This window comes from Chlorocebus sabaeus, chromosome 14 (assembly GCF_047675955.1).
Source record: "Chlorocebus sabaeus isolate Y175 chromosome 14, mChlSab1.0.hap1, whole genome shotgun sequence".
Taxonomy (NCBI): Eukaryota; Metazoa; Chordata; class Mammalia; order Primates; family Cercopithecidae; genus Chlorocebus; species Chlorocebus sabaeus.
This window is the reverse complement of record NC_132917.1, coordinates 89,177,378-89,196,675: the sequence shown is the minus strand read 5'-3', so window position 1 is coordinate 89,196,675 and position 19,298 is coordinate 89,177,378. Positions and strand designations below refer to the sequence as shown.

The window sequence follows — 19,298 nt, the reverse complement described above, 5'->3', positions numbered from 1 at the left end:
GGGAGGGATGGCACTGGGAGTTATACCTGATGTAAATGACGAGTTGATGGGTGCAGCACACCAACATGGCACAAATATACATACGTAACAAACCTGCATGTTGTGCACATATACCCTAGAACTTAAAGTATAATATACTTTATATAAAAAAGTATAATATACTTTATTAAAAAAAAACCAAAAACAACAAAAACTGCCTCATTAGCAGGTCACAAAATCAAATTAGTCTTGGGGAGCATTAAAAATAAAATAGCACATCACATATTTGTAGCACTCTTGTTTCGTAAAATGTTTCAGAATTCTAAATTTTGTGTACACAGGGTTATGTGATTAAGCTTCTTACTGGGTGCTAAGGAAAAAGAAAAGTTAAGAAAGGCTGTCTTCTGCTGGGATATTGTTTATTATCAAGTTTCTCTGCTGGGGGGTGAGAAGTATCAGGCTGTTTTGTTTAAAGATGCATTTTTAGTCCTTATTTTGTCATTACCAAAATTGTTTTTCATCTTTGATGCTCACCTTCCCTGTTTTGGTGGAGGGTGTAGAAAATGAATGCATTTTACCATACTGCAAATATAGCACTCCCTCAATTACCTAGATGCTTAAAGAAACACACTTGATTTTTTCAATAACTAGAGTTCAAAGCACACTAAATATAAATTTTCTTGATGACTAACAGATTTGCCCTTAGTCCTCAAGGGCAATTCTGTTCAGTAGGTGTGATCTTGACCCACCACATTTGAGAGGGAGGATACTTCCTGAAATAGGAAGCATCCAGGACACTCCTTGTAAGGGAAGCCCGTTTTCTCACGACCATGCCGATTTTGGTTCAGCAGCGTTGAGCTGAGGCCTGAGATTCTGCATTTCTCACAGGCTCCCAGGTGATGCTGATGCTGCTGGTCCATGGATCACACTTTTTGAGTCCTGAGGAGCCCAAATGCTGGAGGGAAAGGTGGTGAGAGCTTGGACTGGCCTACCAGGCCTCTTCTTCTATTACCTGGGCTACTAGCTCCAACCTGACTCGGTGGGACCACAAGGGTTTCCATAGGTAAGAAACATCCTAAAATCTCAGGTAACACCACTTCTCTTAAAAAATATACAAAAGCAGTACAGATAAATGCTTGGTCTCTACAACCTTGGCCTGCCATAGAAGACAAGGCAATTCAGTTTCTGGTCTTACCTGGTAATGCTGACAGCACAAGTTCCAGTCCCTCCAGCAGCCTGTTCATCGAGCTGTTTCCGGGCTCCACTTTACCAGTCATGCACTCACTGCCACTCTGGTCAGTACACAGGGGCAGGGTCCCCACTGTGCACAGGAGGGGCTAGAGGGGGCAGCAGCTTGGAAACATTAAAACAATTTCCTACTCAGAAACTCGGGACTCAGCCGGGCGCAGTGGCTCACGCCTGTAATCCCAGCACTTTGGGAGGCTGAGGTGGGCAGATCACTTCATGGTCAGGAGTCCGAGACCAGCCTGGCCAACATGGTGAAACACCATCTCCACTAAAAATAAAAAAAAATTAGCTGGGCATGATGGCACATGCCTGTAATCCCAGCTACCCGGGAGGCTGAGGCATGAGAATCGCTTGAACCCAGGAGGTGGAGGTTGCAGTGAGCCGAGATTGGGCTACTGCACTCCAGCTCAGGCAACAGAGTGAGAGTCTGTCTCAAAAGAACAACAAACAACTCGGGACAGTGCCCAGTCACCTCTTCTCACTGTTGGTGGCACAGAAACAGAGTAAGATGGGGACAGATACTTTCTTAAATTCTTGACACGCGGACCCTTAGCAAATGCAGACAGCAATTTTCTCTTCTCGCAATCAGCAACTCCCTACTCCCTCCCTCATACCTTTGTCACCTGGCACATTCATACAGACCGCTTCCACAAAATACTTTTTCAATGTGCATTTCTTTAATTTTTAAAAATATACACAGGAGAAGCCATGTGTTTTACATAGGAATACACACATTAACAAAGCATTTCTTATAGTTTTCCAAAATTCTATCAGTCCGATATTTATAAATTAAATATATCAGAATTCTTAAAGTTAAAATGAATTCCCTGAAACTACTGGATATGCTAGACTTTTTCCAAAATCAAATGAACAGAGGATATGGATGTGGTTTGTGTTAAATAAGGTTTATTGTTAGCTTTATTGCCTATAGTCTATAAGATGGAACTTTATTGTGCCTTTGCAAACAGGATACATTTCTTAAAAAATTGATCAAAATTTTCCATACATATAGCTCTATATGATAGATTACAGTGCAACACTATTCTCGTTACATAATTATAGAAATACTATAGAACCCAAGAGCACGGGGTAAGCAAAATAAATACAATCCTGAGCCATCTGAACAAGATGATTTGATGAATCCTTTAGTGTAAGTTTAGAAAACACAGAGAAGGAAAAAAATACATGCATACTGCAGTCATGAGCAAAATACATCAAACACCTGTTCCTTGCCAGGCGCAGGTGGGGGCAATGGTGAATTTCAGACACATGCACACTCACTCACGCTCCCATTTTCTGCTTCCCTCCCAGTCCCAACACATTCATTCCCGCCCCTTCCCCAAAAAAAAGATCAGGCACTAAATCATAGTGAACCCCACAACTGCCTTGCTGAAGGTTAAGTGACTGCTACAAGAAGAGTGTATGTAGGTCTTCACCCATAACACGAAACAAAGCAAGTGCTGTAAGCCAATTCCAGCTGCTTCTTCCTCTTTGGAAGTAAATGAAGCATATGCCCACTACTTGAACCTGTAGCGGAAATGTCTTGAAAACAAAATTTTGTTTCTCTTGCTATGTCTTGAAGTAAAATCAACAGTGGAAAATTCATCCGAAAACTAACTGCCTCATCTGCTATTAAAATACATTTGTCATTCTATTTTTGGTATCTATTCAATTATAGTTCATTAAGAACAGTTCATGAAGCTTGTACCTGCTTATGGTAAACATCGGTGTACCACACGAAACCTGCCACAGCTAGACAGGCTTACGAAACACCAAACCTTCTATGTGTCCCTTGCTAACACTCCCTCAAGACCACAGCATTCTAGTGTTACCAGAGATAAAGTACGTATAGTTAAGTGATGAAACAAAAGTATTTGGTTTGTGTCGTCACCTTATACATCCTAGTGATGAAACTAACCAAACTATGCCTCCATGCCTTCCCTGAAAATCACCTGAGTCGGCTGACTAAACAGACTGAGCAGCGTGGCTGTCAGTCCACTTTATCAGAGGTTGAGCTGGAAAACCAGAGGGCTAATGTAGTCTACCAGCAGCTTGTCTTGTGCGGATAACCAAGAGTTCTTGGCTGTTGCAGTATCCACTGTCCCAAAGGCTAAGCCACTGAGGTGGAAATAAATCACAGCATAAAGAAGACTGAACTTAAACTGCATAACCTGCGGGACTACCTGGAGAGGAGAAAAGAGGATCCTCATTTCCCACAAAACGTGGTGTGGGTTTTAGTGTCTCTGTATACATTAGCTGCTACAGAAAAGTTAAGATTTACTTCATAACTTTATTTTCAATTAAATGCTCACACACTCAAAAAATACACACTCTATGAATATGAGGTGGCTCTTTTCTTCAAAATTTTTAAAATAAAGAGGCACCAATACCCGTTCATTTATGTATTAGAAGTCTCATATAATCACCAATAAAACAAATAGCATCTGTGATGATCACACAATGGAGAAAAAAGATCAAGAGACAATCTTAGCCACTGTAAAACTGTACTTTGAACACTCAGATGCTCTGGCTAAGTCAGAATTTAAAGATTTGCTAAAAAGGTTTTATTGGTTTAGCATAGTCCCATGGCCTTTGTCTATAACTGATATGTGGAAACGGTTCCCAAGGAAATTTAAGAAACCATTCTGAAATTCTGTCTTTCATGTACATTATAATTAAATGTGACTGTTATAAACGTTGCCTCTATCATATTACCTTTTGTAAAGTAGAGGTAAAGAGACAAAAAGCATCCTCCTGGACTGCTGACGTGCAGAAAGTATCAGCGATGATAGGGTCGTGACAGCATTTATGGAGTTTCTAGGGTAGGGAGGACAGAATGCTGTACCTCAGCATCTTTGGTTAAGGTCTGGCCTCTTTAAATCCACTTCTCCCTCACATTTAGTCTCTCATGAATTTTAAGTCCATGCACTTAAAGGCAAGATGTAATTTCCATGTAATATGTCAGATTCATAAGAGTTTCAGAATTTTGGTCCTCACCCTGCCCAGTGGGAGTACACGGACCTTACACAGAAAGCTGCAGAGTCCAATGCTTCAGTTAAAGCATGTTCTTTTTAAAGTTGTCTTGAGCTGCACAAAAAACTGTCAACAGTTTTTTGGCTCCCAGCACTGGGAGAGGGATAAAGCTGAGCTCTGGCTTTTGTCCTTAAAAGTGGCCCAAGTCGACTATATGAAGTGCCTGGTCATCAAACACATTTACCACCAGCCTTCAGAGTACATCTGTCTTGTTCAAACCTTACATGAAACCTAAATGTTGTGTAGGTGTTTGGGCTGGAAAGATGACAATAAGCTAAACTTGGCCTAAGGAGAAAAAGGGTAAAACATAAAAACAAAAAAACAACACTCTAGGTTTTAATTCAAAGGCAAAAAAAATATATATAATAAACTGGTTTACACCCTTGGTCAGACTGTTGCCTGGAATTCTCTACCTTGTCTTTCATAGTCCAAAGAGTTTGTCTCTGTTCTCTTCCTTCACTGCTTTAGTAAAGAGAGGGGGAACTTCAAAGAGGACTCCAACAGTGAAGCAGAATCATGGGGCAAAAGTCGCTATGGGGCCAGAATGAGGTTGGACCAGAGAAGCACTCCAAGCTGGGCCAATCGCAACCGCTGGCGAACCCGCACAGTACTGAGTAGCCATCCACATAGGCCTGGCCACACGGCACTCAAGCAGAGCTTTTCCACAGTACTCTTTCCCTTCACGAACAAACCCCAGCTCTCCCAGGTAAACATTTCAGAAAAAAAAACATCCAGGTTGGTGTACTACTGTAAAACGCTGCCAGTTTCTAATTAACTTAGCACCAAATCTGTGATTCCCCCTCCCTCAAACCGAGTCCATCTGTAGTTTAAAATGTGAAGTGCCACATTTCTTTTTGCTTCTGTGTTTTCTTTTTTTCATTTTCTTTGAAAGTATTCCTATCGACGTTCACTCCATGTCAGATGAAATCAAGTTGCAAAATATTTGGTGATTTCCATGTAACATTCTTATACTGAAGTCACTTCAGGGGTTTCAGTCAGAATTCTGTCCACAGAAGTCTTTTCCATGTAGTTCATCATACAGAGAGACTCTTACACATGGCTATTTTTGGACAGTGCATTAAATGAAGATACCTCACAAGAGAAAAGATCATTATCTGTATCCATTAGAATAATATACAGATTCACAGTCAATGAGATGATACACTTTGCAGAAGAGAGGCATCAAACATTATACTATTCAAACACAAAAACAGCAATAAACATTCTGCACTACAGAAAATTTGCTAGCTTCTAACTTTAAGGGTTTAAAGTGATGGGTCTGGTAACTGCATTTTGGAACTGGAACATGCTGCTTTCCTTCCAGATACACAATGTTTGATGCTGGTGCACATATATAATACACGCATGCACAACACTGTGTCTGCAATGATACAATAGGGCTACCAAGACCAAGAGAGCAAATATCAACTTAAGAACACTTCTAACTTTAGAATTTCATTTTATTAAACATACTTTGAAAACAAGCACCTCTTGGCAATAAAAGCAAAAACAAACAAACAAACAAAAAAACCAAAACCAACTAAACAATAGTACTCCTTCCACTCTATGCTAACGGAAGACTTCTCACACCAGCCGGTTAAACAACGAAATTCTTAAAACACGCAGCCTGCTGGGGCTGCATGCAGAGCTAAAATGCAGGTGTGCTGACTTCTTGGAGCTGGAGCAGAGGAAAACATCAAAAAGCAAATCTGGAAACTATCACAGCTTTCTTTCTTAAGCAAATAAAAATGCAAATTAGTTTCATAACCACAATTCAATTTATCAAACTTTTTCTGAAGAATTTTCATTTACTTATGTATACATAACAGGAAATAAAACTTTTTCACAAACACTCTCAAGGCTTACGATTATCAAGAAAATGACAAAAGTAAAAGCAGGTGAAATATTAAACACATGGTGGGGAGGTCAATTTCTGTTTCTGCTCTTAAAAAGTAAAAAAATCACCATATAATTAAGTACAAAAACCTGCATTGAATGACAACTGCTGGTGTATTTACTTGATCAGAAATGAAGACCAAGAATATAATAAAGCCCTATGATAATATTCACCGGGAGCACTCCCCTCAGTGTGTGTCACTAACAGGTTGGCAAAGTTTCCGGAGCATTAGCTTATAGAAACACAGGAGTCCTTGGTTAGCTGCATTATATGGAACGTTCTCTTCTGAAATGTGCCCACGACTCAGTTTCACTTACAAATTGCAAACTAAAGTTATCTCTTCAGAAAAATATCTGTTTGGCATCTCCTGGACTTTGTTCCATTGGACAGTAGGGACATTTTAATCTAAAGACAAAGAAGAAAACACTGAGTGAAGGAGCAGGCTCAGTACTGAGCATTCAATTTTTATCTCGTTATACAGTATCTTTAACAATCACACACACATATAAGAACACACAAAAACAACAAGTCTGTTTGTATTTTGCTTTGAGGATGAATTATGCTTTCCCTTAATATAACCACGAAGATTTGAAGGGTCACAAATACATGCCACCTATGCCAGATCCTGAACTGAAAGCCTTTTCTTCATTGAAAATTGTTTCTTAAACAAAACAAAGATAACTTTTCTGGATATCATTTTTCGGGTTTTGAAAATAAATTCAATTTCTCTTTCCCAAAGGTTTAGGTTGCATCAGTCTTTAAATGAATTTCAAATGTACTGGTCACACAATCCATTCAAGGGCAGCAAATCTGATGGCAGCTTTACAAGCCCACACCAAGAACGGCCCACGTGCCTCACAGTGGCACATGAAACCAGTACAGCCTGAACTAAGATCAACAATTTTGGCTGGGCATGGTGTCTCACACCTGGGAGGCTGAGGTGGGTGGATCGCTTGAGCTCAGGAGTTTGAGACTAGCCTGAGCAACATGGCAAAACCCTGTCTCTAATAAAAATACAAAAATCATCCAAGCGTGGTGGTGTGTACCTGTAATTCTAGCTACTCAGGAAGCTGAGGCACGAAAATTGCTTGAACCCGGGAGGCAGAGGTTGCAGTGAGCTGAGACTGCACCACTGCACTCCAGCCAGAGTGATGGAGTGAGACTCAATCTCACCAAAAAAAAAAAAAAAAAAAAAAAAAAAAAAAAAAAAGCTGGGCTCACTATCTAAAATAAATTACAAATGCATATATCCTTTGAACCAGTAATTTCAATTCTAGGAATTTATGTATCAGGTATAGATAATTCACTTAGCACTGTGTTTTTTTGTTTTTTGTTTTGAGATGGAATCTTGCTCTGTCGTCCAGGCTGGAGTGCAGTGGCGTGATCTAGGCTCACTGCAAGCTCCGCCTCCTGGGTTCACGCCCTTCTCCCACCTCAGCCTCCTAACTGGGACTACAGGTGCCTGCTACCACACCTGGCTAATTTTTTGTTTTTGTATTTTTAGTAGAGATGGGATTTCAGCGTGTTAGCCAGGATGGTCTCAATCTCCTGACCTCATGATCCGCCTGCCTCAGCCTCCCACAGTGCTGGGATTATAGGCATGAGCCACTATGCCCGTCGCCTTCACTTAGCACTGTTCAGAGAAACAAATATTCATCAACAGGGAACTGGCTACCCCATCATATTTCTATACACTAGAATATACTGCAGCTTTAACCAAAAAATAATGGGGGCTGTTTCTGCAGCATAGAGAAAGATCTCCAAGACACATCACTAAGTGAAAACAGCAAAGTATAGAACATTTTTTAGTATGCAACTCCATTTGTATAAAAAAGGGGAAAATCTATCACCTACCCAAAAAATTAAAGACAAGCTTATAAATCTAATCACCAAATCCACAAACAAATTAAAAATACTCAAATCAGATACCACCCACTTTGCCAAATGAGTAGTTAAGAAATTTATTGAGTTCTAAATCTAGCTACATTTTTTTAATCCTCATCACTTCTTATCCTCCTACCAAGTTCTAAAACAAAATTTATTTGCTAACATTTTTTAAAAGTCATACACTTACTTGCTACCATTAAACATTTTATTCAGGGCATCTCTTGATATAATATGACCACAGACCAATTTCATGGGTGGATTGTTATCTGTCGTTTGCTGACGAAGAATGGGGCAGGCAAATATAGAGTGATACCAGCACTTTTTACCAAGGTCCACTTCAATCTGTTAGGAAAAAAAAGTAAAAAAGCTGAAGTCATATTTCACAAAATCATCCACATGGTAATATACACTGTGCAGTAAAGAACACTGATCATATCTATTCACCTGAATGTAACTTTCTATAGCACTCTTCTAACTCGGATGAACAGTCTTAGTGATTCAAAGTGATAAATTAGCCTTCAAGATTATTTTCAAGAAAGCTGACAAACTGTAAAAACAAGTCTGACAAAAAACAATGACCAGATCACCACCTCTAATGGGCAGATCACCACCTCTAATGGCTTTACTGGCTTGACACACAGTCTTTAGGTGAATTCAGATTTCAGTCTGCTCTGTCTTAGTGCATTGCAGAGATGCTTACAACATAAACGGGAAACTGCCAGATGCCAGGCACCTGCCTCCACAAAACAAGTGAAGGCTCAAGTTCTTTTCACTTGTTCAAGTTAGTGGCAGTGGAGCAGGAGTGCTGCTTGTGTCCTGACCACACTCAAGACCAGGACTGCACCTGTGCCTTTAATCAGAAAAGATCTTTGAGAAGCTGGGGCAACCAACTGACCGGGTTACCCGCTGGAAGAACAATGTAACTGCAAATAAACCTGTGTACAGGTGTGGTATAAAAGGGGCAAAAAACTAAACGCGTATGTTAGCTTTTCAGGGTCTGTGACACAATCATGACAGGAATGACAATTCCAGCCCAGAGTCTTAGTGCCTGTCAGAGACCTGGTGGAAACACACATACAATGACCTTCGCCACTCCACATCATAAGTGCACCATGGCAGCCACAATCTGAGTGCCTACCATGTGTCCCATCTCGTTCTAAGCATGCTTATGTTATCTACAGCCTTCAGCAGCCCCATAAAGAGAAAGCTGGTCCTTGTCTTAGAGATGAATACGCTACTGCTTAGAGAAGTTCTAGAGTTGGAAAGTGATTGTGCTGATGTTTAAAACCATGGTCCTTTCTAGGAGAGCAGTAGAAATACAGTACTAGAGGCCCACTGATGACTGCAGGTGTTACAGGGACGACCTTTAAGAACTCTGTACTTATTCTGTTGGCATTAGGAAAATGTAACCAGCACAAACCCATGATCTTATTGACAGCAATTGTTAAGACAAAAGTAAATCCAATTAACTTTGCCTTTGTATTAGAAAAACCATCACAGGAGCGGTCTGTGAACGGCACTGCACAACACACTGCATGCTACTGCATCTACAACTCTCACCACTTCTGATGTTTCCCTTCCCCAGCTTTCAAAGGCACTTCAAGTCAAAATTGTAATACTCCTCCTCCAGGGTCCCCAAAATGTACTAGGCTCCTCATTTGTATTGTTTAATCTTTTATATATATATAAAAAAACTCCTGTTGAATGGCTACAATAATGTTTCCTGGTTAAAAGGTGAACATTTAAAGATGCCATATTCTTCTAAAGGCAGTAAAAGTAAATAGCCAACAGAAAATGGAACTCACAGGTAATTCATCTTTCTGGTTCCAAACTCCAGTACACTGCCTCTGTTCAATCACAGCTTTGATGTTAATTAAAGCTGGCAGCGCCACACAACCTGCTGAGAAACTGGGAGAGCAGAAGAGGAAACGTCAGTGCCAGGCCAGGTGTCAGGCCGCTTGGTCCAAGGAGACATCAATTTCTCCAGACTCTGTGTACCGCAGACCCTGGCCCCTGGACGGGGTGAAAGCCTTCTGTTCTGCTAAAACTAAACCCAGCCATTTGCACTAGAAGAAAAATAACTTGTTTCCCTCCCCATCTTCCCCAGGCCCACTGGTATATTTCCTGAAGATATTGAAAACCAATCCCAGTTAAAAAACAAAACAAAAAATGAAACTCTAAATTTACTAAATAAACCTCACCAATATGCGGGTAAATGCAGTTAAAGAATGCAAACGTTTAAAAAAAAAACAACTCATTTGCTAGGGTAATTTAACTTTAGCTTACTTCCTCAGAAAATAGAAAAATAAAGTTTTAAAACATGTATTTTAAAAAAGAAAGCAGCTTTGGAGAACCAATTAATTCAAATGAAGAGCAGGAATTAAGAACTACTACTCTTCCAAATACAGTAGTTGTAGTTATCTGAGTTTGAAGGAAAAAGAGATGTTCTTGCACAAAATTCTTCATTCAGCAATACACAAGACATAACTTCCTTTCCTATTCCCTTCCTTACAGAGCATATACCACCATACTTATTTTTCTTACAAAATGTGCTCCAAGGTATATGCTAATTAGAATAATGATACTCAAAATGTGGTCTGCAGATGGTGCTGATTTATATACCATTTTCGGTCCATAGGAAAGAAGTATAGAATTGAGAATAAGGAGGTTTTTAGAGAATTTCATAACAGTAGATGGTGCTGGCTCACTCCTGTAATTGCAGCACTTTGGGAGGCCAAGGTGGGAGGATTACTTGAGTCCAGGAGTTTGAGACCAGCCTGGGAAACACAGTGAGATCCCTGTCTCTACAAAATATATAAAAATTAGCCATTAGCCAGGTATGGTAGCATGTGCCTAGAGTCCCAGCTACTGAGCAGGCTGAGGTGGGAAGATGCCAGGAAGTTGAGGCTGCAGTGAGCCATGATGGTGCCACTGCACTCCAGCCTGGGTAACAGAATGAGACCCTGTTTCAAAAAAAAAAACATAAAGAATTTCATAATAATCTTACATTAATGCCAAAAAAGGTTTTATATTGCACAAAATAGCAAAAAAAAAAAAAAAAAAAAAAAAAAAAAAAAAAGTTTAATGGGCTCAGTTTATCAGTCAAATGATATGCTTGCTCCTGAAACATTTTTTTGCATAGTTCCTCTTATCCCCAGATCACCCCTGTCCAGGGTAGAAGCACTCATTTCTCAGATCTGGAAGTGTTGGCAGCCAACTCTCGGCTGTGTCTGTCTCTTCAGGACTATCCTCAGTTGAAAAGAGTCATCTGACCAGAGTCATATCCAGCAAGTTGCTCCATGTGAGGGTACAAAAGCCCAGCCCTGTAGGCCCAATTTGGGACAACTCCACAGGCCCATAGCAGCTCCAGAGTTCCTCAGGAATGGGAGAGACCTTGTTGCCACTGTAACACAGTCCAACTTTCCTCTCTGCCCAATCCTGCTGTTTTCATTCTCCCACAGGTGCTGATGTCAATAAACTTTCTGCATGTACATTCCCACTTCAGAGTCTTCCTCAGAGACACTGATGGCAACAATGCCTCACATTATAGCTAATTGCATCTGTCTGCTCCTATGCTAGGATGGAGAACCCTGTGGAATACACCTTATTCATCTTATATCCAACACAGTGCCCACAGTGCCTCGCACATAGCAAATATACAAAACATTTGTGGAATTAAAAAAGTTATTTTCTTAAAACAGGTTCTTAAAATGTTTTGGTTTCAGGACCCCTTTATATGCTTAAATATTAAGGATCTCAAAGAGCTTTTCTTTTTGTGGGTTATATCTTTAATGCATTATAAACTAAAATGAGAAACATAAAAGTTGCGATTAGTCCATGTAAAAATAAAATACCATGCCATTGTTAAAAACAACATTCTTGTAAAAAAAAAAAAAAAAAAAAAAAACTACAGTTTCCAAAACAAAAATATATTTGTGAGAAGAGTGGCACTGTTTCACACTTTTACAAATCTCCTGAATGCCTACCTTGACAGAAGACAGCTGGATTATTATAGCTTACTCTGCATTACATCTATTGTGGTATGTTCTTCTGGTTGAGATAAATGAAAAAAAAACCTTGTTTCACACATATGTGTAGCACTACTTTGATCGCTTTGGATCACTGTGGAAACTCCTCCTCAATACCACACCAAAACTGACTTTAGAGTTCTGGCCAAAACTGGTAGTAGTTTTCTAAAGGTTGGTTGCAGAGCAAAATCTGAAACTTTACCATTAAACTTTTTGTCCCCTGCTACATTAAAATCCATTTGTCTGTCTTGTACTTTGAATGACTCTTTTACTCATGCATGCTTTTGTAGGATCATACTTAAGACCTTCCAAATGTGACAGGCTTGCTTCATTCACTTAAAAAAATGGCTGGGTGATGTGGCACACAACTCTAGTCCCAGCTACTCAGGAGCCTGAGGCAGGAGAATCACTTGAGCCCAGGAGTTTGAGTCCAACCTGAACAACACAGCAAGACCCTGTCTCTGAAAAATTTAAGAAAAAAGATTAAAAAAAAAAAAAAAAAAAAAAAAAAAAAGACTGCCAAAGACCTGAGTGTGGGTAACTATGTTAATGATTCTTTCAGGTAAAACCTATTCCATGGCTGGTGTGGTGGCTCATACCTGTAATCCCAGTACCTTGGGAGGCCGAGGCGGTGGATCGCCTGAGGTCAGGAATTCGAGACCAGCCTGGCCAACATGATGAAACCTCGTCTCTACTAAAAATACAAAAATTAGTTGGGCATGGTGGCAGGTACCTGTAATCCCAGCTACTCCAGAGGCTGAGGCAGGACAATTGCTTGAACCCAAGAGGTGGAGGCTGTAGTGAGCTGAGACTGCACCACTGCACTCCAGCCAGGGGACTCCGTCTCAAAAAAAAAACAAACAAACAAAAGAAAAAAAAACAAGAAACAAACAAAAAAAGTATTCCATGATAAAAAGTGACTAGCTAGCTTATAACTCAAAACAATATGCTTTTTCTCAAGACAATTACCATACTTCGACAAGAAACTGAAGTGCTTTATGTGGATTTCCTATTTTGTCAAATTATTAAGATGATGTGTACCAAAAGGTCAAGATGTAATAAAACTAATAATTTTAATGTTTCATCAAGAACATCCATTTTTTAAAAAGCTTTTTGGAGAAATGGAGTCTAGCTGTGTTGCCCAGGTGGGTCTCTAATTCCTGGCCTCAAGAGATTCCCCCCACCTCAGCCTCCCAAAGTGCTGGAATTACAGATGTGAGCCACCACACCAGGTCAAGAATATTCTTTCTTTCTTTATTTTTTTTAATTGAGACACAGTCTCGCACTGTTGCATGGGCTGGAATGCAATGGCGCAATCTCGGCTCACAGCAACCTCTGCCTCCTGGGTTCAAGCAATTCTTCTGCCTCGGTCTCCCAACTAGCTGGGATTAAAGGCACCCACCACCATGTCTGGCGAATTTTTTGTGTTTTTAGTAGAGACAGGGTTTCACTATATTGGTCAGGCTGGTCTTGAACTCCTGACCTCGTGATCTGCCCTCCTTGGCCTCCCAAAATGCTGGGATTACAGGTGTGGTTAAGTAAAACTAGCATTTCTTAAACTGCAAGGGTGTGGTGGTGAGGAATCCAGCAAGTATCTGTGGAATTTGTACCACCGCCCGGACTTGTGTAAAGACTCTAGCAGTTTAGTCCACCACTGTTTCTGGACCATCTGTACTAATGTCAATACAGTGGAAAAGGCTCTCAGGATCCTGTGAGGTTCACACACCACACTTTCAAAACTGCTTCTCTAAAACAGTCACTGCCAATTGTGATATCTTTTGAAATACCAATTGCACTCTTCTTCAGAAAGACAAAAGTTCTTTTGGCTTTAAATATCAAGAACCAAACAAGTTAAGGGGAGGTGACTAACGCAGTGCATACTTCAGTAACAGACAGGGCCAATTTCCATACCTGACACTGAGAGGGGACTCCACGGAGAGCCCCAGGAGGGCACAAGCATCCCGTGTAAAGATGTCACAGATATCAGCCCACTGGTTTGCATCAAGTAGGTGAACATATGGTGAGTTCTCAATCCCTTGTCTCAGGTACACAAGGCTTCCCATCAAAACCTGGATGTCTAAAAAAAGTACCAGCAAGAAAGCATTAGTTTGCTTGCAGTAATAAGCTGCGAAAAGCAAGAATACCCCCACCCATACTGATACAGCCTAAAATAATGTATTAACAGGTCTTTAAAATTCTGGTCCTTAAGCTTGGTTTCTTCCTTCATCCTAAATTAAACAGCATGGAGAGAAAAGGAAAGGAGTGAAAATACTGAACTTATAATTTAAATTCTTATATACAGCAAAGTATAATTACCATTACCTACAGGAGTAACAATTATGTCATCACATTATCTCTGATTGCAGAGTTAATGTATTCCTACACAAATACGTGGGGTTAACATTTGCTGCCTTGGCTCTCTGACACTTTGTTGTGGCAAAACAAGCAGCACACAGCCAGGTTGGGGTGGACGAGAGCAAGTGCACACCTTGCTCTTTCTCAGATCTCCTCTCAGTTTAATATGGAATTCCAAAATCTGCAACATCTCTGACTTCTAAGAGGCTTTAATATTTTTGTTTTTGTTTTAGAGCCAGTCAGAGCTTTTCCTGTGATTATCAACTACAACTGTTTACTGGCAAACATATATTAGCTCTAGTTAAGAACCGTTAAGTTGGGCTGGGCGCGGCGACTCACGCCTGTAATCACAGCACTTTGGGAGGCCGACGTGGGTGGATCATGAGGTCAGGAGATCCAGACCATCCTGGCTGACACAGTGAAACCCCATCTCTACTAAAAATACAAAAAATTAGCCGGGCATGGTGGCGGGCACCTATAGTCCCAGCTACTTGGGAGGCTGAGGCAGGAGAATGGCGTGAACCCGGGAAGTGGAGCTTGCAGTGAGCCGAGATCACGCCACTGCATTCCAGCCTCGGGGACAGAGCGAGACTGCGTCTCAAAAACAACAAAAAAAACCAAAACAGACAAATAAGAACCGTTAAGTTATAGTGGTGGCTATAGCCCTGTTTCAAACATTAATAACATCTGACTCCAGACTCACCTTTTTGATGATTTAGGGCAAATGGCTGAAAATTTTTAGCATACTGTAATGCCTCTCGCTGATTTGTGGTTCCACCCATTAACAAGCTAATAAAGTACAGTCTGTGTAGCTTAAATTCCAAGGAGCTGTTTTGAGCTATAAGCATTTCCCGGTTTGATACTGCCCACCTAAAGAAAAGGCAAAAAAACACTTTAAGAATAATCAAAAGCATAAGCAATGTGTCCTAAAAACTATTTGAAACCCAGTAAAACAAAAAAGGGGCTTGGTCTGCCATCTTGTGGAAGTCTATGGTAACATCAATCCCTAGGGCCCAGACTTTTGTCAGGAAAGTAACCGCCAATAACTACACCTGCAGAGGCCCTTCAGCCAGTGAAAGAAAACAGCATTAAGGTAGATGACAATCACTAGAATGACTCTGATGTGTCACATGATGCATCTGAACTTGCACAGGACCACACTTTGAAGCGGTGTCAGCCACGAGATTCACAATTAGATTGCCTAGATCCACTGCCCTTTTCCTGTAAAACTGGCCTGATATATACAAGCATGAATCAAAGATCCTGAAAGGCAACTATACTTTTAAACTTTCAATAGTTGCAAGATTTTGTGTTATTCATTTTGGGATTAAAAACAGTAAATACCGTTATTTCCCCCCAAGGTGTTTTCGGTCTGATCAGGAAGATAAAGCTAGACAAATATCATATAGTAAATCTTACTGTGCAAAATGGTTTGTACAAACATAGTTCTAGTAAGGGAAAAAACAAGATTCTATTTTAACTGAGCCAAAAATACAGTACCTCAGGCTTCTACAGAACAAACAGTTGGAATAATCAATCTTGAACTGGTACTACCAGGTCAGGTGAGGGCAAAGGCAGGAAAGTATATAGTTAGCTGTTAAAATCAAATCTTGTGATAAGGGAATAAGGAAACATTACTTTATTTCTCTAAATATATTAACATATAGAAGCTGTTAGCATTATATTATTTAATTTGACCATCAGTTAAGACAAATACTCCTCACTTAACCCAATTCACCAAAGACCACTGGAATCTGAACTGGGTAAGAATATAAAATCTGAGTAACTCCACCAACTACAAGAGTAAAACCTTTCAAGTTATTTATAATGAATTTGCTGATTGGGATTGGACTTCACAGAGCTGCACTTTTACTGGGTCCTAACCTTTCCAGAAAGGGCTGCACATGCATATAAACATTCTAATTAACTTGCTGATGTATTCACATCTTACAGTCAAATCATGACGCTTCTCTGACTTCAAAGTCAGTGATTTTTTAAAATATTAATCATCTGGATCTTGGAAATACTTACCTAAATTTGTAAGCCTTGGTTCCTTGCCTGGCACTAAAATGATGCAGTCAAGTGGTAACACCAAGTGAGATAAACCTGCTGACAATAAGGTACTTTTTTTTTTTGAGACAGGGTCTCACTCTGTCACCCAGGCTGCAGTGCAGTAGCGTAATCCCGGCTCACTACAGCCTCAGCCTCTTGGGTTTGAGTGATCCTCCTACCTCAGTCTCTGAAGTAGCTAGGACCACAGGTGCATGCTGCCATTCCTGGCTAATTTTTTAAAAAAATGTTTTTGTAAACATTATGTTGCCCAGGCTGCGTTTGAACTCCTGGGCTCAAGTGATCCTACTGCCTCAGCTTCCCAAAGTGCTGCAGTTACAGGTGTGAGCCTGGCCAACCAGCAAACTACTTCTGGCAGTGGTCTTTTGCGAATGCCCTACATCAACCAACAGTACCAACACACTGTGCCTTTTGCAGTCTCTAGCCTGCCAGTCTCTAAGCCTGCCAGGCACCTTATGGATTTCCAGTTCCAAGTAGTGCATTGAAATTAAATCACTTTCCAAAAGTTTATACACCCCTTCACTCATAAAAGCATAAGTATGTTTTCCTACTAGCAAATAAGGAAAGGCAGTAAGATTTTTCTTTTTTCTGTTTCTGATATGGGGTGTATGTGTAAGGGCTTGTAGAGCCAAAAGACTGGAGCTACTTAATAGAGTAACTATGAATTTTAATTTTAAAAAAGTCTATAGAAAAAAGGAAAAGTTCATAGACACTGGTGCAGTCTCAGCTCAACACTGCAACCTCTGCCTCCCAGGCTCAAGCGATTCTCTCACCTCAGCCTCCCAAGTAGCTGGCACCACAGGCGCACGCCACCGCACCCAGCTAACTTTTTGTAATTTTTTGCAGAGACAAGGTTTCACCATGTTGCCCAGGCTGGTCTCGAACTCCTGGGCTCAAGCAATCCTCCCGCCTTGTCCTACCAAAGTGATGGGATTACAGGTGTGAGCCACTGTGAACAACTTGAAAGTGTGACATATACAAATGTGATGAGATATAGACATACACACATTTTTTTTTTTTTTTTTTTTGAGACAGAGTTTCACTCTGTTGCCCAGGCTGGAGTGCAGTGGCACGATCTCAGCTCACTGCAACCTTTGCCTTCCAGGTTCAAGCCATTCTCCTGCCTCAGCCTCCCGAATAGGTGGGACTACAAGCATGCACCACTGCATCCAGCTAATGTTTGCATTTTTAGTAGAGACAGGGTCTCACCATGTTGGCTAGGCTGGTCTCAAACTCCTGGCCTCAGGTGATCCATCCGCCTCGGCTCCCAAAGTGCTGGGATTACAGGCATGAGCCACCACATCCGGCCAAAAGTGTGATATATTTTCAAAAGTAACTTTTAGACACCAGAATGTTTAACAGTAATGACTCTGGGATTTCAAGTATTTTTTATCAACTGCTACACCATGGGCTATGACTAATCAGAACAAGGCACCAACTCTTAGATCAGCACCAGGGGTCTGAAACAACCAGAAAGACACACCAATCAATTCCAGCTGAACAGCACTGATAACAGTCTATGCTGTCCTATATTTTCCAGGTTTTCTGTAATGAACATGTATTAATTTTATACTTTAAAAGGTAATAACTTTTTAAGCTAATGTAAAAGTAAAATGTCTTAACTTCCTTTTAACAAACAGGCCTATAGAGTAATTATAAATTACTTTTCCTGAAAGTTATGAATGATCAATTTTAGCTTTATAAGCTAGAAACACCTGTACTCCACTTAACCTGGAGATGCATTTATTTAGACAAATATAATTTTTAATGTACTACTTAAATTTATGTTTGCACAGTTTCAAATTTTGCTATAAACAAGGCTATGAAATAAGAAAAAAACTAGCATTGCTTAATTCCTCCCCTTTCCTTGCCAAGAAATATTTAGAAAAGTAAGTAATACCTTTACAAAAAGGAACTGGGAGGGAGAAGACAACACAAAACCCAAACTCATACAACACAAGATTTCACATTTCTTAAAAGTCGTATTTCTTTTCATCCTATTCGTTTTGAAACAATGTACTGTCCTCATTTAACCTCTTAATATTATACTAAGACTAAATTATACAAGGCAAAGGACTTCCAAGCTTCTCCCTCCCTGGCAAAATGTCTAAACTAAGGATGAGACACCCATTTTTAACTCTCCCAAACATTTAAGCACATGTAAGCAATTAAGGTGAAATCCTCACCTGACATGATATGACCTCTCTCTTATACCTCCAGGACTGTACCCAGAAACTCACATTTGTATTTCGTTGACCTCAATTCCCTGGCCACAGTTAAGTGGCCAAATAAGCATAGGTTTTATTCAAAGTCACTCTCCACAGCTGCCTCCTAATAAGAAAGTGAATCTATTTTTAACTCTCTTCACTATTCTTCACTATTCTATGCCTTTTGCTAAGCTCTGGTATCAAGAGTTGCCTTCTGTGATGATCATCGTTAACATCTGCCTTAACGAATCATTGAAATCTGAGTACAAACTTCACAGCAGCATTCTTACTCACAATAACATCTTCCTCAGATAGCTTAACATTAGTCAATTCACAATTTCTGAACATGATAGAAGCATCTTTTACTGGCAGTGAAGTTCTTCAATATCCTTGTAATTACCATCTTCTTTCAATAAGGCAACTATTATCAATTTGGCCCGAATAGTAGCCAAACCGGGACACACACACACACACACACACACACACATATACATACACACACACCCCCCTTCTCTCTCTCAATCCAAAGTAGAAGTAAATGTTCCATCTAAACCACAAGCATCTTGCTATTCTAGTGCAATATAAGTGAAAAGA

The 19,298-nt window shown here is 40.2% G+C and overlaps 1 protein-coding gene across 1 annotated transcript in view; it reads right to left on the bottom strand.

Moving 5' to 3' along the window:
- Nucleotides 1-2,089: 2,089 nt before the first annotated feature.
- The window catches only part of RMND5A (required for meiotic nuclear division 5 homolog A), a 62,077-nt gene continuing 44,868 nt past the window's right edge, over nt 2,090-19,298 (bottom strand). Inside the window, exons 5-9 of the mRNA XM_008008504.3 lie at nt 15,131-15,297; nt 13,984-14,149; nt 9,850-9,952; nt 8,232-8,386; nt 2,090-6,562 (exon numbers count right to left, since the gene is read on the bottom strand). Coding sequence (XP_008006695.1) covers nt 6,499-6,562; nt 8,232-8,386; nt 9,850-9,952; nt 13,984-14,149; nt 15,131-15,297 — 655 coding nt within the window. The 3' untranslated portion in view covers nt 2,090-6,498. The remainder of the gene's footprint in view (nt 6,563-8,231; nt 8,387-9,849; nt 9,953-13,983; nt 14,150-15,130; nt 15,298-19,298) is intronic.